The sequence below is a fragment of the Babylonia areolata genome, chromosome 23 (genome assembly GCF_041734735.1).
Source record: "Babylonia areolata isolate BAREFJ2019XMU chromosome 23, ASM4173473v1, whole genome shotgun sequence".
Lineage (NCBI taxonomy): Eukaryota > Metazoa > Mollusca > Gastropoda > Neogastropoda > Buccinidae > Babylonia > Babylonia areolata.
The window spans coordinates 4,563,543-4,584,546 of record NC_134898.1 but is presented as its reverse complement, the minus strand read 5'-3'; the positions used below and the strand labels follow the sequence as shown (position 1 = coordinate 4,584,546).

Below are 21,004 nucleotides of genomic sequence, written 5' to 3'. Positions count from 1 at the left end.
CGTGTAAGTCTGTCAGCGCCACCCGACTGAATATATATATATATGTAGGCTGATCAAGTGATAACAGTACCAGCAATACATTCACTGGGTTACTGGGGGAAAGTGAAGATGGTCATGTCAGTCCGTGACAGGGACAGTTTCAGTAGTTCAAGGAGGCGTCACTGCGTTCGGACAAATCCATATACGCTACACTACATCTGCCAAGCAGATGCCTGACCAGCAGCGTAACCCAACGCGCTTAGTCAGGCCTTGAGAAAAAAAAAGGGACAGAAAGAGGGAAATGGGGCTGAGAGAGAGAGAGAGAGAGAGAGAGAGAGACAGACAGACAGACAGACAGACAGACAGAGAGCGAGACAGAGAGAGAGAAAGAGAGAGAGACAGACAGAGAGAAAGAGACACAGAGAGAAAGAGAGAGACAGACAGACAGATAGAGACAGGTAGACAGACAGAAACACGGAGAGAGAGAGAGAGAGAGAGAGAGAGAGAGAGAGAGAGAGAGAGAGAGAGAGAGAGAGAGAGAGAATAAGAAAGTGAAAGAGAGAGAATGAGACACAGAGAGAGATATGGAAGAACGTAAGAGTGTGAGAGGAGACAGACAGACAGACAGAGACAGACAGAAAGATGGTATTGGGAAGATGGGAAGATAAGGTTCTTCTCGTTTTGTGTGTTCGTGCACTCGAGTGTGCATATATATGTGTGTATGTGTGTGTGCACGTGCATGTGTGTGCACGTGTGTGTGTGTGTCTGTGCATGAGTGTGCACGAGTGTCTGTGCATGTGTGCGTGTGTGTGTGTGTTTGTGCATATGTGTGCACGAGTGTGTGTGTGTGTGAGTGTGCGCGTGTATGTGTTTGTGAACGTGCAAAAACGTGTGCACGTGTGTGTATGTGTACCTCTCCATCCCCTCCACCTCAATCTCCCCCCCCCCCCCCCCCCCAGCCCCCACAACCTCCCCCTCCCACCCCCTTCCCCAATATTGCCCATCACCAGGAGGGAATACACTTGGCAAGTGCCGCCTCCCCCCCCCCTCGTACCCCCCCGACCCCCTCCCCCACCTGTAGTGAGAGAGCAAGTGTGAGTGACAGGCCTTCTCCGGCAGCTATTTGCACCTGACACCAACTACGATAGGAATGAAGGATCAATTCCACTGCTTTTTAGCCCAGGCTCTTCTTCATGCCAACACAATAAAGGGCAAGGATGGGGGTGGGGGGCGGGGGGCTAACAGAACTAACAAAGAACAAAAGAGCAAACAAAGTGAGTGGAATGAATAAACAAGGAGGGAGAAGAAAGAGAAAGAAAAATCACAAAGAGTGTACAATGTGGAGTGGAAAGAATAAACAAAAAAGAAAGAAAGAAAGAAAGAAAGAAAGAGAGGCCGTAATGAAGAAAGTAAGAAAGAAATAAGGAAAGACAGGAAGAAAGAAAGAAAGAAGAAAATAATAGTACCACACACAAATTGGATCACAAAAGAAAAAAATAAACAACAAAACAGAAATAAAAAAAGGAAAGAAGAAAGAAATAAAAGAAAACAAAATCACTAGGTGAGCACAAAGTGGAGTGGGAAGAATATACAGGAAAGAAAGAAAGAAAGAAAGAAAGAAATAACAAAACATAAAAAAGGAAAAGACTGAGACAGACAGAAAGAAAAAGAAATTCACAAAGAGTGTACAAAACGGAATGGAAAAAATAAATAACAAGAACAAAGAAAGAAAGAAAGAAAGAAAGAAAGAAAGAAAGAAAGGAAAATCATAAAGTGTGTACAGAGTGGAGTGGAAAGAATAAACATGAAAGAAAGAAAAGAAAAAACAAAGAAAGAGAGAAAATGATCAGAAGAAAGAAGGGACAAAAAAAAAAAAAAAAAAAAAGTAGACAGGAAAGACAAAAGACAGGGACAACAACAAGAAGAAAACAGAAATGAAGGAGGAAGGAAAGTTAAAAGAGTGTTCCCCATCTGATCTCTGAGTGTTTCTCATTATGTTCCTCCCTCGCCAACTTCTTCTTCTTCTGCGTTCGTGGGCTGCAACTCCCACGTTCACTCGTTTGCACACGAGTGGGCTTTTATGTGTATGACCGTTTTTACCCTGCCATGTAGGCAGCCATACTCCGTTTTTGGGGGTGTGCATGCTGGGTATGTTCTTGTTTCCATAACCCACCGAACGCTGACATGGATTACAGGATCTTTAAACATGCGTATTCGATCTTCTGCTTGCATATACACACGAAAGGGGTTCAGGCACTAGCAGGTCTGCACATATGTTGACCTGGGAGATCGTAAAAATCTCCACCCTTTACCCACCAGGCGCCATCACCGTGATTCGAACCCGGGACCCTCAGATTGACAGTCCAATGCTTTAACCACTCGGCTTGTGCACACATACCAGTGTACATTCTGTCCTGCATGTGCGTGTCAAAGCGTGCTCGAAATAAAGTTTAACATACCTTCATATCCGTCTGCAAACTGTTTTGCTAGCCTTGAAACAGTTTCAGTTTGTCAAGAAAGCATCACTGCGTTCTGATAAATCCATATATGCAACACCACATCTGCTGGGCAGATGCCTGACCAGCAGCATAACCCAACACATTTAGTCACGTCTTGAGTGCATGCGTATATATCTGTGCTCCTATCAGAATGGATCTACAGAATTTTGACAGAGGACAACACTCTAGTCGCCAAGGGTTCTTTCTCATGCTGCACTCAGGACCTCAGTTTTATCGTCCAATCAGAATGACTGGACACTCAGTTTTATTTTCCAGTCCAACTTGGGAGAAAGCGTGAGATCGGGATTCTTCTTCTTCTGCATTCGTGGGCTTCAACTCCCACATTCACTCATATATACGCAAGTGGGCTTTTACGTGTATGACCGTTTTTACCCTGCCATGTAGGCAGCCATACTCTGTTTTTGGGGGTGTGCATACTGGGTATATTCTTGTTTCCATAACCCACCGAACGCTGACAGGGATTACAGGATCTTTAACGTGCGTATTTGATCTTCTGCGTGCCCATACACACGAAGGGGGTTCAGGCACTAGCAGGTCTGCACATATGTTGACCTGGGAGATCGGAAAAATCTCCACCCTTTACCCACCAGGTGCACCGAGATTCGAACCCAGGACCCTCAGATTGAAAGTCCAGCGCTTTAACCATTCGGCTATTGCACCCATCTTAACCATTCTACCACCTTCCTCCTCTTGCAACCCACATGGTGGAGCAAAGACCTCACTGGAAAGCCCGTTCCAAACCCAAACGGACCTGGATTTTTACTCCCCCCACCTCCCTTCACTGGGCCTTGAATGGTGGTCTAAGCACTAGTCTCTCAGGTGACATGATAAACTGAGGTTTTGTGCGCAGCATGCACAAATTGATGAACCCATGGCAACAAAAAGGGATGTCCCTGGCAAAATTCTGTAAGAAAAAAGATCCATTTTGATAGCAAAACAAATATACTTGCAGACACAAGAAAGAAAAAACAAAAAAAAGAAGAAAAGAAAAAAAAGGGTTGAACTGTACTCTCTGACAACGGAGAGCAGCCTGAATTTCACACAAATCATTTGTGCCAAAAATAATGCAATACAAACTTGTTCAATACAATTAATAATAATAACAATGATAATAATAATAATGGATACTTGTTGAGCTGAAAGCGCTTTAGAATAAACATATAACACCCACACATCAACCCACCCACCCACAGACACATACACACACACGCGCGTACACAAAGCATTCAAAGACTACGCCTATTATATTTCTTAGTCACACACACACACACACACACGCATGCAAACACGCATGCAATCCAATCCAATCCAATCGAATACAGTCCAATACACTACAGACAGATCACCACCACAAAACAAGGAAACAGCACAGTGACAAAACCACTGACCTCAATGTCTTGGATATCCCCTCTGTTCAGCTGTCTCTCCATGGATTCGAACCACTGTAACAAGTCTTGGTTGCACCGCGAAAATTCGTACCACTGGGGAGCGATGTCGATCAGTGCTTCCTTCTTCATGTCGATATCGTTTTGAATTTTGTTCCACTGCACCTGTAAATATAGGCAATACTTTATCATGAGTGTCCAGATGACATACAGATTCTACGTATTTACAGTTTACACTCCACCAGGTGGTTCTATATTATGCTTTGGCAATTTCTAAGAAGTAAAACACTCTGTTTTAAAAACTTCTTCATATGTTGAAATTTCAACAACAGAAAGAAAACACATGAATTGACCTTCACATTGGTTTTTAGGTACAACTGGACAAAAATTTTTATTTTAACTCTCTCCATACGAATGGCGAAACGTTAACAGCGTTTCACCCCAATTACCATCATCAAAATATTGCAGTCGGAAGGCTCTTATACTGAAGAGGTAAATGTTGACAAAGAAAACCACAATTCTGACGACGGAAGCTAAAGGTTGGGTCATTGAGACACCCACTGGACATCCGAGGGGTCTGTGTAGAGGAGAAGAGAGGACTGGCCGTACTGAGTGAGTTAAACTCAGATCTATGATAAGGTCAATTTATGACCATTACCTTTTAGCACTCCTATATTCAAATATACTCTCATGCATGCACACATACACACAGACACAGACACAAAGAACATACAGACAACTATGTATGGGTGATCACATCGACTCACTTTCTTGACACACATGAGCTCACCCCTTAACCCTTTCACCGCCAAGCTCGCAGTTATGCACAGGCGTGGTAGAGGACCCATGTCACTGAAAGGTGACCATTCATTGGTCTGTTATCTATGAACCTACTGCTCTTAATGTTCGGTGGTAGGACAGGCCATATTTGCTATACATTGGAGGGGGAATCCCCAGCTTTTCTTAGCCACTGTCTTTTCTGTGTTTATGGCACAAGGGAATTTTGTACTATAAATTGACTGGTGGTGAAAGGGCTAACGGCTGAACCACTGTGAAAAGACAACAGTGTGGTATGAATCAAATCAAAAGCACAATTACTCCTCTCTATGTACTTTTTCAGTGGCCATTTGCTTTTGCTGAACTAATGTAATACAACACTATGAGAAGTCCAAAGAAAGAATGGTGACCGACAACCAGATCTGCGAGCTCAGTTGTTACATAGTGAGTGTTGTAACATAGTGAGTGTTGTAAGATAGTGAGTGTGAGTGCTGTAACATGAGTGTGAGTGCTGTAACATTGTGAGTGCTGTAACATAGTGAGTGTTGTAACATAGTGAGTGTTGTAAGATAGTGAGTGTGAGTGCTGTAACAACACAGTGAGTGTTGTAAGATAGTGAGTGTGAGTGCTGTAACATAGTGAGTGTTGTAACATAGTGAGTGTGAGTGTTGTAACATAGTGAGTGTGAGTGCTGTAACATAGTGAGTGTTGTAACATAGTGAGTGTTGTAACATAGTGAGTGTTGTAACATAGTGAGTGTGAGTGCTGTAACATAGTGAGTGCTGTAACATAGTGAGTGTGAGTGCTGTAACATTGTGAGTGCTGTAACATAGTGAGTGTGAGTGCTGTAACATAGTGAGTGTGTGTGCTGTAACACAGTGAGTGCTGTAACATAGTGAGTGTGAGTGCTGTAACATTGTGAGTGCTGTAACATAGTGAGTGTGAGTGTTGTAACATAGTGAGTGTGAGTGCTGTAACACAGTGAGTGCTGTAACATGAGTGTGAGTGCTGTAACATAGTGAGTGTTGTAACATAGTGAGTGTTGTAACATAGTGAGTGTTGTAAGATAGTGAGTGTGAGTGCTGTAACATAGTGAGTGCTGTAACATAGTGAGTGTGAGTGCTGTAACATTGTGAGTGCTGTAACATAGTGAGTGTGAGTGTTGTAACATAGTGAGTGTTGTAACATAGTGAGTGTTGTAACATAGTGAGTGTGAGTGCTGTAACATAGTGACTTTTGTAACATAGTGAGTGTGACTGTTGTAATATAGTGACTTTTGTAACATAGTGAGTGTGACTGTTGTAATATAGTGAGTGTGAGTGCTGTAACATAGTGAGTGTTGTAACATAGTGAGTGTGACTGTTGTAACATAGTGAGTGTTGTAACATAGTGAGTGTTGTAACATAGTGAGTGTGAGTGCTGTAACATAGTGAGTGTTGTAACATAGTGAGTGTGAGTGCTGTAACATAGTGACTTTTGTAACATAGTGAGTGTGACTTGTAATATAGTGAGTGTGAGTGCTGTAACATAGTGAGTGTTGTAACATAGTGAGTGTTGTAACATAGTGAGTGTTGTAACATAGTGAGTGTAACTGTTGTAACATATTGAGTATTGTAACACAGTGAGTGTTGTAACATAATGAGTGTTGTAACAGAGTGAGATGACAGCCTTCAAAGGGTTAAAAAAAAACTGCATAAGAAGAACAAGCTGAGCTCATACATGATCAGACACACAAGACTGACACATGATTAAAAAGAAAAACACAGATGACTCACACATGACCAAACAGAAAAAAACAAACATATTTGACACACTTGATCAAATAGAAAAACACACATAACTCACACACAATCGAACAGAAGAACATACATGACTCATACGCAATCAAACCGAAAAACACACGATACTCACACACAATCAAACACAAGAACATACAATACTGACACACAATGAAACCAGAAAAACATACAATACTCACACACAATCAAACACAAGAACATACAATACTGACTCACAATGAAACAGAAAAACATACACGACTCGCACACGATCAAACAGAAGAACACACACGCCTCACACATGATCAAACAGAAAAACATTCACATCTCGCACACGATCAAACACTGATGGCGACCCAGCTTCACCGCTCACTTACCTTCAGGTCCTGCAGACAGGTGCTGGTGCGAGAATGGGTCACTGGGTCACGGCAGTTCTCGGCAGCCTGTAAGAGTTGCTCCCCTTGCTCCATCACCTGCTTCACCTCACTCTCCAGCTGTTTGGTTTCTTCGTCCATTAACTGCAACAACAGTACAGCCACATGTACACATGTATGCACACATGCACGCACACACATGAACTCATATAAATCTAAACTCATACAAACAAACTCAACCAAAAACACACAGCAAGCATACTCACTCACACAAACACACTCACTCACCGAATCAAACACACACACACACACACAGAAGCTGGTAAAATCCCCACCCACCTGAATGTCGCCCTCAATGTTGTCGGAGAAGTCAGTCTCCAGAAGCTTGCCCTGCGTGGAGAAGTTCTTCTCGAAGGCCTCCAGGTGTGCCTGCAGAGCCCGGAAGGCCGCCGTGAACTCACCCTCACCCTCCGTCCTGGCCCGGGGCGACTCGGGGGGGCCGGGGGAGGAGGTCTGGGTCACCGGGGTCGTCACCTTGGTCACCTCCACAGCTGTCACCACATCTTGCTGGTGGCTCTGCTTAGCCTGTGCACATGGAGCAATTAGCAGTAGTCATCATGGTGGTAGTAGTAGTTGGAGTAGTAATAGTAGTAGTTAGAGTTGTAGTAGTAGTAGTAGTAGTGAGAGGAGTAGGAGTTGTAGTAGTAGTAGTAGTTGGAGTAGTGGTAGTAACAGTAGTAGTTGGAGTAGTACTTGTCGTTTCTCTCATTCTCTCTCATTTTGACTACTGTAACTCTATTGTCTGGTTTGCCTGCTTCATCCATTCAGTCCCTTCAGTGCACACAAAACTCTGCTGCCCGACTCGTCCTCAGAAAGAAAAGATCTGAGCACATCACTCCTCTCTTGCAACACCTCCATTGGCTCCCTGTCTCACACAGAATAAAGTACAAGATAAGCACTCTATGTTATAAATGTATTCACAAATCTGCCCCTTCCTATCTCTGTGGCTGCCTTCACCTCTACACCCCATCCCACTCTATACGATCGGCTTTGGATCCACTCTGTTTATGCATACCCAGATTCAAACACTCGACTGTTGGCCGCCACTCTTTCTCTGTCTCTGGACCTTGTAATTGGAATGAACTTCCTCTTTCACTTGGTCAGGTTTCCACACTCAGCTCTTTCAAGTCTGGCCTTAAAACCCACCTCTTCCCAAAATAGCCTCCCTTCCCTGTCTCTTCCTTTTTCTTCAGTTTTTCCAGTTTTAGGGTTATGCATGCGTTTGAATGACTGGTGTGAAAGTGCTTTGATTTGTCTCTGTACAAGATTCAGTGCTATATAAATATAATAATTAGTAGCAGTAGTAGTAATAGAAGTAATTGGAGGAGTAGGAGTAGTAGTAGCAGTGGTGGTGGTGGTAGTAGTAGTAGTAGTAGTGGTGGTAGTAGTAGTAGTAGTAGTAGTAGTGGTGGTGGTTGTGGTAGTAGTAGTAGTAGTAGTAGTGGTGGTGGTGGTTGTGGTAGTAGTAGTAATAGTGTTGATACTTAGTGTGCTTATTTTCGGTCAAAGGGTAAGCTCTAAGCCCTTTAAAAGAGTCATTTGCACTACAGTCTTTATCATTCATATTATCATCGATACTTATAAAGTGCTTATCTTCAGTCAGATAGTAGTAGAAGTAGTACTGATAGTACTGATACTTATATTGTGCTTATTTTCCATCAAAGACTAAGCTCTAAGCACTTCACAAGCAGATTCATTTGCACTACAGTCTTTGTTATTCATATTATTATTGATACTTTCACAGTGCTTATCTTCTGTCAGATGCTAAGCTCTATGCACTGAACAAGCAGGGAGTCATTTGCATGACAGGTTATTCAACTGGGTAGAGCCGACTGGTAGCTGCCCTTAGGCGCTCATCATTTGTTTCCTGTTTCATTCAGTCAGGCTTCAGTCACACACATGCAAGCATATGAGTGGGGGCTTCTTTAAAACACACACACACAGACTGCATCCTCTCTCTCTCTCTCACACACACACAGACTGCACCTTCACATACACCCACACACACACACACACAGACTGCACCCTCACACACACACACACACACACACAGACTGCACCCTCACACACACACACACACACAGACTAGACCCTCCCTCACACACACACACACACACGCATACACAGACTGCCCCCTCACACACACACACACACAGACTGCACCCTCATACACACACGCACACAGAGACTGCACCCTCACACACACACACACACATACACACACACAGAGACTGCACCCTCACACACACACACACATACACACACACACAGACTGCACCCTCACACACACACACACACATACACACACACACAGAGACTGCACCCTCACACACACACACACACATACACACACACACAGACTGCACCCTCACACACACACACAGGATGCACCCTCACACACACACACACATACACGCACACAGAGACTGCACCCTCACACACACACACACACACACAGACTGCACCCTCACACACACACACACACACACAGAATGCACGCTCACACACACAGAGACTGCACCCTCACACACACACGCACACAGAGACTGCACCCTCACACACACACACACACACAGACTGCACCCTCACACACACACACACACACACACAGACTGCACCCTCACACACACACACAGACTGCACCCTCACACACACACACACACACACAGAATGCACCCTCACACACACACAGACTGCACCCTCCCTCACACACACACACAGACTGCACCCTCTCACAGACAGACATACCCACACCCACCTTCAAGAGGGAGGCCACTTCTTCCCATCTCTGGTTGAGGTGGGTCAGTTCCGGTTCCACCATGGGGGTGAAGCGGTGACTGCGGGACATGAGGGTGATGGCCAGGTCTCGAACCTCATCCACCTGACTCTTCATCTCGTTCATTTGCAGCAACAGGGTCTGCTGTGAGACATGTGTAACGCACTTGTAACTATTTGCTGTGAAACATGTAATGCACACCTGTACCTATCTGCTGTGAGACGTGTAGCGCACACTTGTAACTATTTGCTGTGAAACATGTAATGCACACCTGTACCTATCTGCTGTGAGACGTGTAGCGCACACTTGTAACTATTTGCTGTGAAAATGTAATGCACATCTGTACTTATCTGCTTTGAGACGTGTAGCGCACACTTGTAACTATTTGCTGTGAAACATTTAATGCACACCTGTACCTATCTGCTGTGAGACATGTGTAACGCACTTGTAACTATTTGCTGTAAAACATTTAATGCACACCTGTACCTATCTGCTGTGAGACATGTGTAACGCACACCTGTAACTGTTTGCTGTAAAACATTTAATGCACACCTGTACCTATCTGCTGTGAGACATGTGTAACGCACTTGTAACTGTTTGCTGTAAAACATGTAATGCACACCTGTACCTATCTGCTGTGAGACATGTGTAACACACACCTGTAACTGTTTGCTGTAAAACATTTAATGCACACCTGTACCTATCTGCTGTGAGACATGTGTAACGCACACCTGTAACTGTTTGCTGTAAAACATTTAATGCACACCTGTACCTATCTGCTGTGAGACATGTGTAACGCACACTTGTAACTATTTGCTGTGAAACATGTAATGCACACCTGTACCTATCTGCTGTGAGACGTGTAGCGCACACTTGTAACTATTTGCTGTGAAACATGTAATGCACACCTGTACCTATCTGCTGTGAGACATGTGTAACGCACTTGTAACTATTTGCTGTGAAACATGTAATGCACACCTGTACCTATCTGCTGTGAGACATGTGTAACGCACACCTGTAACTGTTTGCTGTAAAACATTTAATGCACACCTGTACCTATCTGCTGTGAGACATGTGTAACGCACTTGTAACTGTGCTGTGAAACATGTAATGCACACCTGTACCTATCTGCTGTGAGACATGTGTAGCGCACACTTGTAACTATTTGCTGTGATACATGTAATGCACACCAGTACTTATCTGCTGAGATAAACGTAATGCACACCTGTACCCATCTGCTGTGATACGTATGTAAAACACACTTGTACCTATCGGCTGTGATAGATGTGAAACAAACACATGTACCTATCTCTAGTGATATGTGTGCAACACACACCTGTACCTATCTGCTGTAATACACGTGTAATGCACATCTGTACCTATCTACGTGATACATGTGCAAAGCACACATGTAACCTATCTGCTGTGATAAACGTGTAACATACACATGTACCTATCTGTTGTGATACACATGTAACACACACTTGAACATGATGTTGTGATACCTGAGCATGCTGGTTCGAATCACGGCTCAGCCGCCAATATTTTCTCCCCCTCCACTAGACCTTGAGTGGTGGTCTGGATGCTAGTCATTCGGATGAGACGATAAACCGAGGTCCCATGTGCAGCATGCACTTAGCGCACGTAAAAGAATCCACGGCAACAAAAGGGTTGTTCCTGGCAAAATTCTGTAGAAAAATCCACTTAGATAGGAAAAACAAACAAAACTGCACGCAGGAAAAAATACATAAAAATGGGTGGCGCTGAAGTGTAGCGATGTGCTCTCCCTGGGGAGAGCAGCCCGAATTTCATACAGAGAAATCTGTTGTGATAAAAACAGTTACAAATACAAACAAATGTAACGCACAACTGTACTTATCTGCTGCGATACACATGCAACGGATACCTGTATTTATCTGCTATGATATATGTGTAACGCATACCTATCATTATCACATTACACGTAAGTTTTATCTCTTCCATCGACGGGCGCCATAGCCGAATGGTTAAAGCGTTGGACTTTCAATCTGAGGGTCTCGGGTTCGAATCACGGTGACGGCGCCTGGCGGGTAAAGGGTGGAGATTTTTACGATCTCCCAGGTCAACATATGTGCAGACCTGCCAGTGCCTGAACCCCCTTCGTGTGTATGCGCAAGCATAAGATCAAATACGCACGTTAAAGATCCTGTAATCCATGTCAGCGTTCGGTGGGTTATGGAAACAAGAACATACCCAGCATGCACACCCCCGAAAACGGAGTATGGCTGCCTACACGGCGGGGTAAAAACGGTCATACACGTAAAAGCCCACTCGCGTATATACGAGTGAACGTGGGAGTTGAAGCCCACAAACGCAGAAGAAGAAGAAGATCTCTTCCATCCCCTGCATTCAGAGCCTGGTCAATTACCCACATGTTGCTAGCAGAATATCGGATGACATGATCATACAGGTCTTTCTGACACAGCTTCCCATGGTGTGCAATTGTCTGTGCATGTGTATGTGTATGTGTATGTGCATGTGTGTGTGTGTGTGTGTGCATGTGTGTGTGTGTGTGTGTGTGTGTGTGTGCGTTTGTTTGTTATATTTATTTATTCATTTATCAAGACGTCTTGCTATAGCACATGTGTGTGTGTGTGTGTGTGTGTGTGTGTGTGTATGTGTATGTGTGTGTGTGTGTGTGCTTGTGTTTATGTGTGCTTGTGTGTGTGTGTGTGTGTGTGTGTGTGTGTGTGTGTGTGTGTGTGTGTGTGTGTGAATGCATGCATGCATGTGTGTTCATGTGTGCGTGCACACACACACACACACACACACACACACACACAACAAGCCTGCCTTGGCAGACTTCACTGCTAGGAAAAGCTCCTCATCATCAGCTTCCAGACCACTGCAAAAGGTTTCAGACAATTTCCCTTTTCCATGACACGCTCAAGGCTGTCACAGAGAGGTTTACAATATAAACTGACTGGGTTTTATAAGCAAATTACACACAGTTCTACAGCATGTTTCAGCACCTCAGTTTTCAGTGAGACCTTCAATGGATCCCAGCTGATGGACAAACATGCAGGACATTACTCGTGTACACATACCTCTACACTAGTATTAAATGTTATGTTTAACCAGACTCTGATTTACAGGAATATGTACGTTACACACGGTATTATCACATATCCATACATGCATGTACTCACTGATGCGCTGACATACAAAAGGTTACATTGACCTACACATTCTGATTTTATAGCAAAAGGTTTATACACACACAATTGTGATTATATGAACATGGAGTACACACAGAAAACACACACACATGCACGCACATGTACAAACCACACCACGCTATATTACGTGACACACATTACTCAACTAATACCACCACAACACTAACAGTCATAAAGGGAGTAAAAAAAATAAAATAAAAAAAAGAATGGCAAACCCACTTCAATGAACACAAATGATACAATAGAAAAAAAAAAAAAAGAGCATTGCAAAGTGTATTCGCCTAGCGACAGAACAATCTTGTCACACACTCTTGTGACCTTGACCTTTGATCTCTAACTTTGACTTTTGATTGACAAGATTAGTTGTTGTTGTTGTTGTTTTTGACATAACCAGTCATTAGTTCAAATTTGATGAACACTGGATGGGGGGGGGGGGGGGGGGGGGGAAAAAAAAAAAAAAAGAGCTCTATCACACTTCTACATTCTTCATCCATTATGCCATATGTGACCTTGAACTCTGACCCCTGACCACCACTTTCCAATGTGTTGTTTTTTTTTTTTCTCCGCTCAACATGACCAATACAGCCATGTTGCTAGCAAGATCCAATGGCCTTGCTGAAACATTCCTTTACAGAACTGTTGAGGAAGGAAGACAGAGGGGGAGACAGAAAAAGTGACGATCTGACAACACTGCAGAATGGACAAGGAAGACCCATTTTGCAGAGACCCAGGCTTTGACACACAATGGTATCAGTATCAGTATCAGTAGCTCAAGGAGGCGTCACTGCGTTCGGTCGAATCCATATACGCTACACCACATCTGCCAAGCAGATGCCTGACCAGCAGCGTAAGCCAACGTGCTCAGTCAGGCCTTGAGAAAAAAAAAAAAAAAAAAAATGGACAGACCTGGAGGAATCTGGTGAACAGTTCTTCTGTGTGGAGACCCAATGACTCTTCAAAAGGGTTGAGGGAGAAGAAGAAAGAATAAGGATGACCAATCACTGAACCACGTTTGAAGGAAGATCGTACGCAACACTTTATCTCGCTTATACTTACAGTCACAAGCTTTTCCTCTCATCATCACAAGGTGACACTGGTTTTTTTCCCTGTGAGACTGGACCTTGAGTTTCCAGAGGGACCATGCTGTCACCATTTAGTTTGATGAAAACTGGATGTAAGACATGAGTTATATGAAATCGTTTCCACCTTGGCTTGTGACTTGTGTGACTGGAAAGATCTAAGTCATACCTGCCAAAGTGGTTCATATTCTGCCAGCAGTTGTCGAGGAAATGCTGATGTTAGAGTTTAGTAGTCACACATACATACATACACATACACACACACATGCACACAGACACACACATCCCCCTCTCCTCATCTAACACTACTTTTTTTTCTCTTTTTTTTTTTTTAAATCAAAACACATTACATTACAGAACACACACACACACACACACACAGACAAAACCCTGACCACCAGGTTAGGACACAGACTCAGAACACCATTCACACACAGGACAGAAGAGGGTTAAAAACCAGCTTGCATGCATCTGCTGACAGACACAGCACATGCAAGCCATCAGCGTGTTGAATGCAGACCTTAACGGTGTCCGTGTGGGGGCTCATGGCTTGCTGCGACTCCGACAGACGGGAGTGAGAGGCCAGGATGTTCTCCGTGCGACCCAGCCAGTCCTTGACCTTCAGGATCTGCGACTGGAAGTCGATGAACTGTGCCTCCAGGCTGCTGTTCTCCTCCTGGCGACATGACATGACATGCAGCAGGCTGTCATCACAAACAGCTCTACAGTGTGTGTGTGTGTGTGTGGGGGGGGGGAGGATACTTCCTTCCTCAAGGTTAGCTTAAAACCCCTTCAGTGCCAGGGGGAAAACAGTAGAAAATGGTGTTCCGAGTCATAAAACATTATCCAAACCAATCAGCCTATAACTGAGAAAATGATCTGGAGATATACACTCCAGATAAATTGTGTGAATTTTCAGCCTTCCAGAGTTATTTCTCTTCGTTTGATGACCTCATCAGTGACGTTACTATGTACGTACGTGATACATTCTATGACACTCAAGTGGTTTTAATGGTTCCCTTTGCTTTTTACAGTCATCAGGGCAGTGAATTCATATCCGCTATGTCCAGGGCTTGGCAGAAGAAGGCATGGCCCAGTTCTATCTTTTCACCACTTTAACCTTCCCCAACCTTGGTCAATGACCAATTCACACCTGGGTGGAATGAGGAAAGTCGGATGAAGGTGCTTTCCCCCCAAGGACACAGCACCGTGCTGAAACAGGGCCTCAAACCCTGATCACTGGTGAACACTGGGTCAGTGTTCTGACCGGTTCTGCCACAGCTCCTCTGTGCACTTCATGCTTCATAGGCACTGATGTCATTGCTCATTCAGACATCCACATAATCATGTACACATCTACACACAAGTCATATATCACACACACACACACACACACAAACACACACGCACACACACACACACACACAAACACACACACAACACACAAACACACACACACACACAAACACTGTCCCTCCAAACTACTGTGTTCCTCCTGACAACAGGGGGCTATGTGTCAGGGTGTCACGAACAGGTCAACATCACGGGGGGAAAAAAACAGTACTTCTTTCATACTCTTCCACAAACATCAATACCTCATACACACCAGCATCGAGGCTCTTTCTCAGACCCATCCACATATGACACTGTCACTTACATTCCAGCCAAACATACAGGCACATACAAGAACTTCCCAACTACCAAACATACAGGCACATACTAGAACTTCCCAACTACATAGAAAATTCAACAATGGAAAAGAGAGAAAAAAAGTGTCAAGGCTTGCTGGAAAAAGAAAATGGAATGGAATAGGAAGGCAAAAAACAAGTATACAATGATAATAATGATAAATGATAATAAGAATATGATCATGGGTATTTATGATGTGCTATACCTCCTTAGTACTGGGGCCCAGGGCACTCACATTTAATTTCTTGGGGAAAAAAAATTGGTCACAAAAATGAACAACACATTTGTAGATTTGTATGGATCTGTTATGAAGCCAGTTCTGAACTGAGATTTTGTTTCAGCATGACAAATTTGGTAGAGAAGTCTATTCCAGTTGACAGGACAAAGGGATGGAAAGGGCACGCTGTCCTGGTAATTTATCATTTCATTTTTTTTCTACAATGTGGGTGTCCAGAGAATATGCAAGTCAGCAGATGATTGCACTGTACAGGATGGAACACAAGGCTGAACAAGATCAGACAAGTACTGAGTGAAAGTGCTAGAAACACATGCAAAAAAAAAATTGTAATAAATTCCCTACATAACAGGAAGCCAGTGGAGTTTAAGGAAGAAAAAAGGTAGAAACAAAGAGAGCAACAGACAAGAGGAAGCTTTAAGAACTGGGGATGCTGTTTATACTGGAAGACCCTGGGGGTAATACATCCACATAAGTATGTGCGTACCTCCACAAGTCACAATTCATACACTCACACACACACACACACACACACACACACACACACACACACACACACTTGCCACCAATTAAGAACCTGACAAATCAACATAAACAGATTCAAACAAACAATAAAGCTCCAAAGCATAATAACAAAAAAAAGATGGGAAGAAATTCACTAATGTATGGTTACCATTCAACAGGTATGACATGACCAACAAGGAGAGTAACACATTAGATGCAGCATCCTTTATGAATGCAGTGTTGTCTGCAATAGGTGAGTCCAATCCAAAGTGGTGGTTAAAGATTAAAGCTCCAAAAGCTTTTTTATGACCACTGTGGCAGTGAAATCATGTCCACTATGTCCAGGGCTTGGCATAGGAAAGAGGGGTCTAATCCTCTCCTTCCGTCGTTTCAACCTTCCCCAACCAAAGTCAGGTATCCATTCTTCTTCTTCTGCGTTCATGGGATGCAACTCCCACCTTCACTCACATGTACACGAGTAGGCTTTTACGTGTATGACCATTTTTACCCCGCTATGTAGGCAGCCAACCTCCGTTTTCAAGGGTGTGCATGCTGGGTATGTTTCTGTTTCTATAACCCACCGAACACTGACATGGATTACAAGATCTTTAAAGTGCTTATTTGATCTTCTGCGTGCGTATACACATGAAGGGGGTTCAGGCACTAGCAGGTCTGCACGTATGTTGATCTGGGAGATCGTAAAAATCTCCACCCTTTACCCACCAGGCACTGCTACCCAGATTCGAAAGCGGGACCCTCAGATTGAAAGTCCAACGCTTTAACCATTCAGTTATTGCGCCCGTGGAGGTACCCATTCACACTTGGGTGGAGTAAGGAAAATCAAAGTAAAGTGTCTTTCCCAAGGACACAACACCATGCCGAAACAGGGGCTCAAACCCCGATCACTTGAGAACACTGGATGAGAAGTCTGACACCTGACCGACTCTGACATTGCGCCTCTCATTCCAAAGTATGAGACAGTCAGTACTATAAAGCATGTTGGTAACGTCAACAGAACAAGGCTTGTAAGAAAGCAAAAGATGGGAAAAATAAAGCTCAATGTTTATGTCAGAAAAAAAAGCTATAGCTCAATGTTTATGTCAGAAAAAAGCAATCAAAAATCTGCTGAAAGGAAGACAGACAAATATTAAGTCTGAGAGAATGATTGCACATGCAAGAAAAAAAATATTGGTCACACTTTTGCATGAAAGAAATGCTGAATGATAAAAACCATAAAACGAATCTAAGAAAAGGCTGAAGCATTTGCAAAACTACTTGCAAATAATAGTTACAAAAATGGACTCTCAGAAGTAAAGGTATGGAGAACAATAAGACTGAAAGATAAACATGAAGATGTGGACTTGACCCACACAACGTTAACACTTCCATCCTACTACACGAAGCAACAGAACTTGTCTCAATCTTCATGGTCATCAAATCTTATAGCTGTAAGCTTGATGGGAGACAAAGCAAAATCTTACATCATCTGCCAAACTTTATATACAGTTTCTTAATATACTGTTTGCCAGAAATATTCCCATTTACCTCTCATTTGGAAGCAATCTGTGTTGCATTGTGTTAGCAGCAAGGTGTTTGGAAAATGTAAATGTTTTTATTATTTGATTTATTTCATTATCATTTCTAAAGTTTGCAAATTAAAGAGTGCCAATTACAAACCACAGCACGAACTAAGCACACTCATAATGAGTTAAATTTACTGATAATAGATCTGCAAAAAATAAAATAAAGCAAAAAAAGCCCATAAATGAGACCTCGACACAACAAAAGCATTTATCACTAAAAATTATGCTTTTCACTTATGCATGATCTTATACAACTTCCAGTATCTACATGAAATGAGAGCACCATAAACACGCAAAGCTTAGGATTAGTGGTATTTTCCTCACACCAAATTTCCTTGGAACAACCACAATGACCACACTCTACATTAGTAAATAACACAGAACCCCTCCATATTTTCTGAAAACTATCAACAGATTACACTGGAGTCAATAAGATAAAGCACCCATACCTTTACCTGCTTTACTACTGCGCACTAGGCTGACGTATGCTTAAGATCCGAGTAAGTTTCAGTTCACCACAATATTTATGAAGTCTGGATTGCAAAGCATATAAATCCAATTAAAAAAAAAAAAAAAAAAGACTTAGAGTTCCATTCCGTGCATCAACTCTAGAAACCTACATGTAAGCAGGAGAATTACCTTTCGACGAGTGCTGAACATTTTCCGCTGCAAAATATGTTTTGCCTTGTGCAGTTCCAAACATGACAAATTTCTCAAAAAGATGCAGTCAAATAAAAACTAGATTTTGCAAAATGTACCAGACTAATCTGATCAATCATTGATTAATGTCCATGAATATATCAACTATGGTTGAAATTTCAACTTTACAAACTGGGGAGTGGAGACCTCATGTATGTGTGTATACATATATTTGTATATATACATATATAGATATATATATATATATAGAGAGAGAGAGAGAGAGAGAGAGAGATAGAGAGATAAGAGAGAGAAACGAGAGATAGACAGACGGTCAGATAGACAGACAGACAGATATAGACATAAAACATTGAACAAAACTTTTTTTTAAAAGAACCCCCCCCCCCCCCCACCCCCAAAAAAACAACAACAAAAACAAAAAAAAGAACAAAACCCAAAAACAACAAAAAAAAACCCGAAGGAAGGAAGCTGCAAAAAGGCCAATAAACCCCCAGCACATGGCATGCAGGTACCTGCAGTGTCCGTTTGAGGCTGGGTCAACCAGACGGACAGCTCAGTCCAGAGAAGAAGGAGTGATAGGAACCCCAAATCATCCACAACATTGAACTGAATCAAAATTAGATTGAATAAAAAGAAAAGAATGTTTTTTTCTAAAGTACAACAGATGAATGCCCCAGAGAGGCAAATGAAGCCCACAGCAGACAGGGTACCTGCAGTGTCCCTTTAAGCTTGCTCTGTCCAGAGAAGGAAAGACAGGAACCCAGATTATCCACAACATTAAACAAAATTAAGATAAAATAATAGAAAAAATTGTTTAAAAAAAAAAAAGACAAAAAAAAAGACAAAAGATAAAGCCCCAGAGAAGCGAAATGAAGTCCCCAGCATGCAGGATACCTGCAGTGTCCCTTTGAGTTTGGTGAGTCTGAGGGATAGCTCTGTCCAAAGAAGGATGAGTAGAAGGAACCCCAAATTATCCATAACAATTGAACTAAATCAAATTTAATCAACAAAAATAAAATGAAACAAAAACCAGACAGAAGATGAAAGCCCCAGAGAAGCGAAATGAAGCCCACAGCAGGCAAAGTACCTGCAGCGTCCCTTTGAGCTTGGTGAGTCTGAGGGAGAGCTTGATCCAGAGAAGGAGTAGTAGAAACCCAAAATTATCCATAACATTGAACTGAATTAAAATCAGAGTATTAAAAATGATAATGCCACCCCCCTCACCACCCAAAAAAGTACAAAAGACGGAAGCCCCAGAGAAGCAAAATGAAACCCCCAGCAGGCAAGGTACCTGCAGCGTCCCTTTGAGCTTGGTGAGTCTGAGGGAGAGCTCTGTCCAGCTCTGGTTGATGGTGTACACCTGCTGCCTGCTCTGGGTCAGGTCTGCCTCCTCTGCCAGGGCCTGGATCTGCTGCACCAGTTCGTGCACCAGCTTCAGAGACACCTCCCGGCCCTGCATCTCCTCCTGCACCTTCTGCTCACACACACACACACACACACCAATGCACCTTCTGCTCACACACACACACACCAATTCACCTTCTGCTCACACACACACACACACACCAATGCACCTTCTGCTCACACACACACACACCAATGCACCTGCTCACACACACACACACACACCAATGCACCTTCTGCTCACACACACACACACACCAATGCACCTGCTCACACACACACACACACACACACACACACACACCAACTAATGACCCTCAAGCTATATTCAGAGATGCCAATCCCCGTCAAGTGTTTGTTGGAACAATCGGAAAATTTGGTAGGAACATTCTAAATTTGGTAGGAACACTCAGACTCCAAGCCACGTCAGCAAATGTACATTCTAACTACAAGCCATACAAACAATATAAACATGCACGTGATTAGCTAAGCATCATCCCACCACACACACACATTGTGCACACATACACACACACCATTCTTCACCCTCTGCCCAATTGTGTTCCCCCCCCCCTCTTCCTCCAGCCCCCTCCATGCCTCACCCCCCTTTTTCCCCCCCGACTAATATCACTTAAAGTGGAAGACATTAAACTGAAGACTACTATTCTACTACTGAGCGTCACAACATGAGACCAAGGTTAGCAGTGACTCCCCTGGTCTTGTGATCGACAGGTCTGGAGCGTCTGGGTAATGTTACAGCAGGAAAGCATGTGACTATGCTATGTAGTCCTAAATGAACTTCTCAGAACAATTTTGACATTGGCGTAATGTCAGAACAAAATGCGATCACGAGTAACAAAAAAAGCGAAATCATAACAGTTAGCTTCTGTGTATATTTCTTTATGCTAAAAAAAGAACACAACCATAAAGCTAAAATATCCTTACAAAGGAACATGACCATCAAGCTATATTTCCTTACCTTCA

At 43.1% G+C, this 21,004-nt stretch overlaps 1 protein-coding gene across 11 annotated transcripts in view; it reads right to left on the bottom strand.

Annotated features, from left to right (window-relative positions):
* Nucleotides 1-21,004, bottom strand: part of LOC143297920 (dystrophin-like) — a 477,394-nt gene that overhangs the window by 254,864 nt on the left and 201,526 nt on the right. For 9 of the 11 annotated variants that reach the window (XM_076610493.1, XM_076610497.1, XM_076610496.1 and 6 more), the window contains 7 exons: nucleotides 19,908-20,090; nucleotides 18,596-18,622; nucleotides 14,466-14,621; nucleotides 9,631-9,792; nucleotides 7,152-7,397; nucleotides 6,816-6,956; nucleotides 3,887-4,048 (listed from right to left, as the gene is read on the bottom strand). In XM_076610493.1, the coding sequence (XP_076466608.1) occupies nucleotides 3,887-4,048; nucleotides 6,816-6,956; nucleotides 7,152-7,397; nucleotides 9,631-9,792; nucleotides 14,466-14,621; nucleotides 18,596-18,622; nucleotides 19,908-20,090 (1,077 nt within the window). The remainder of the gene's footprint in view (nucleotides 1-3,886; nucleotides 4,049-6,815; nucleotides 6,957-7,151; nucleotides 7,398-9,630; nucleotides 9,793-14,465; nucleotides 14,622-18,595; nucleotides 18,623-19,907; nucleotides 20,091-21,004) is intronic. The other 2 variants (XM_076610494.1, XM_076610495.1) reach the window with 2 other exon arrangements.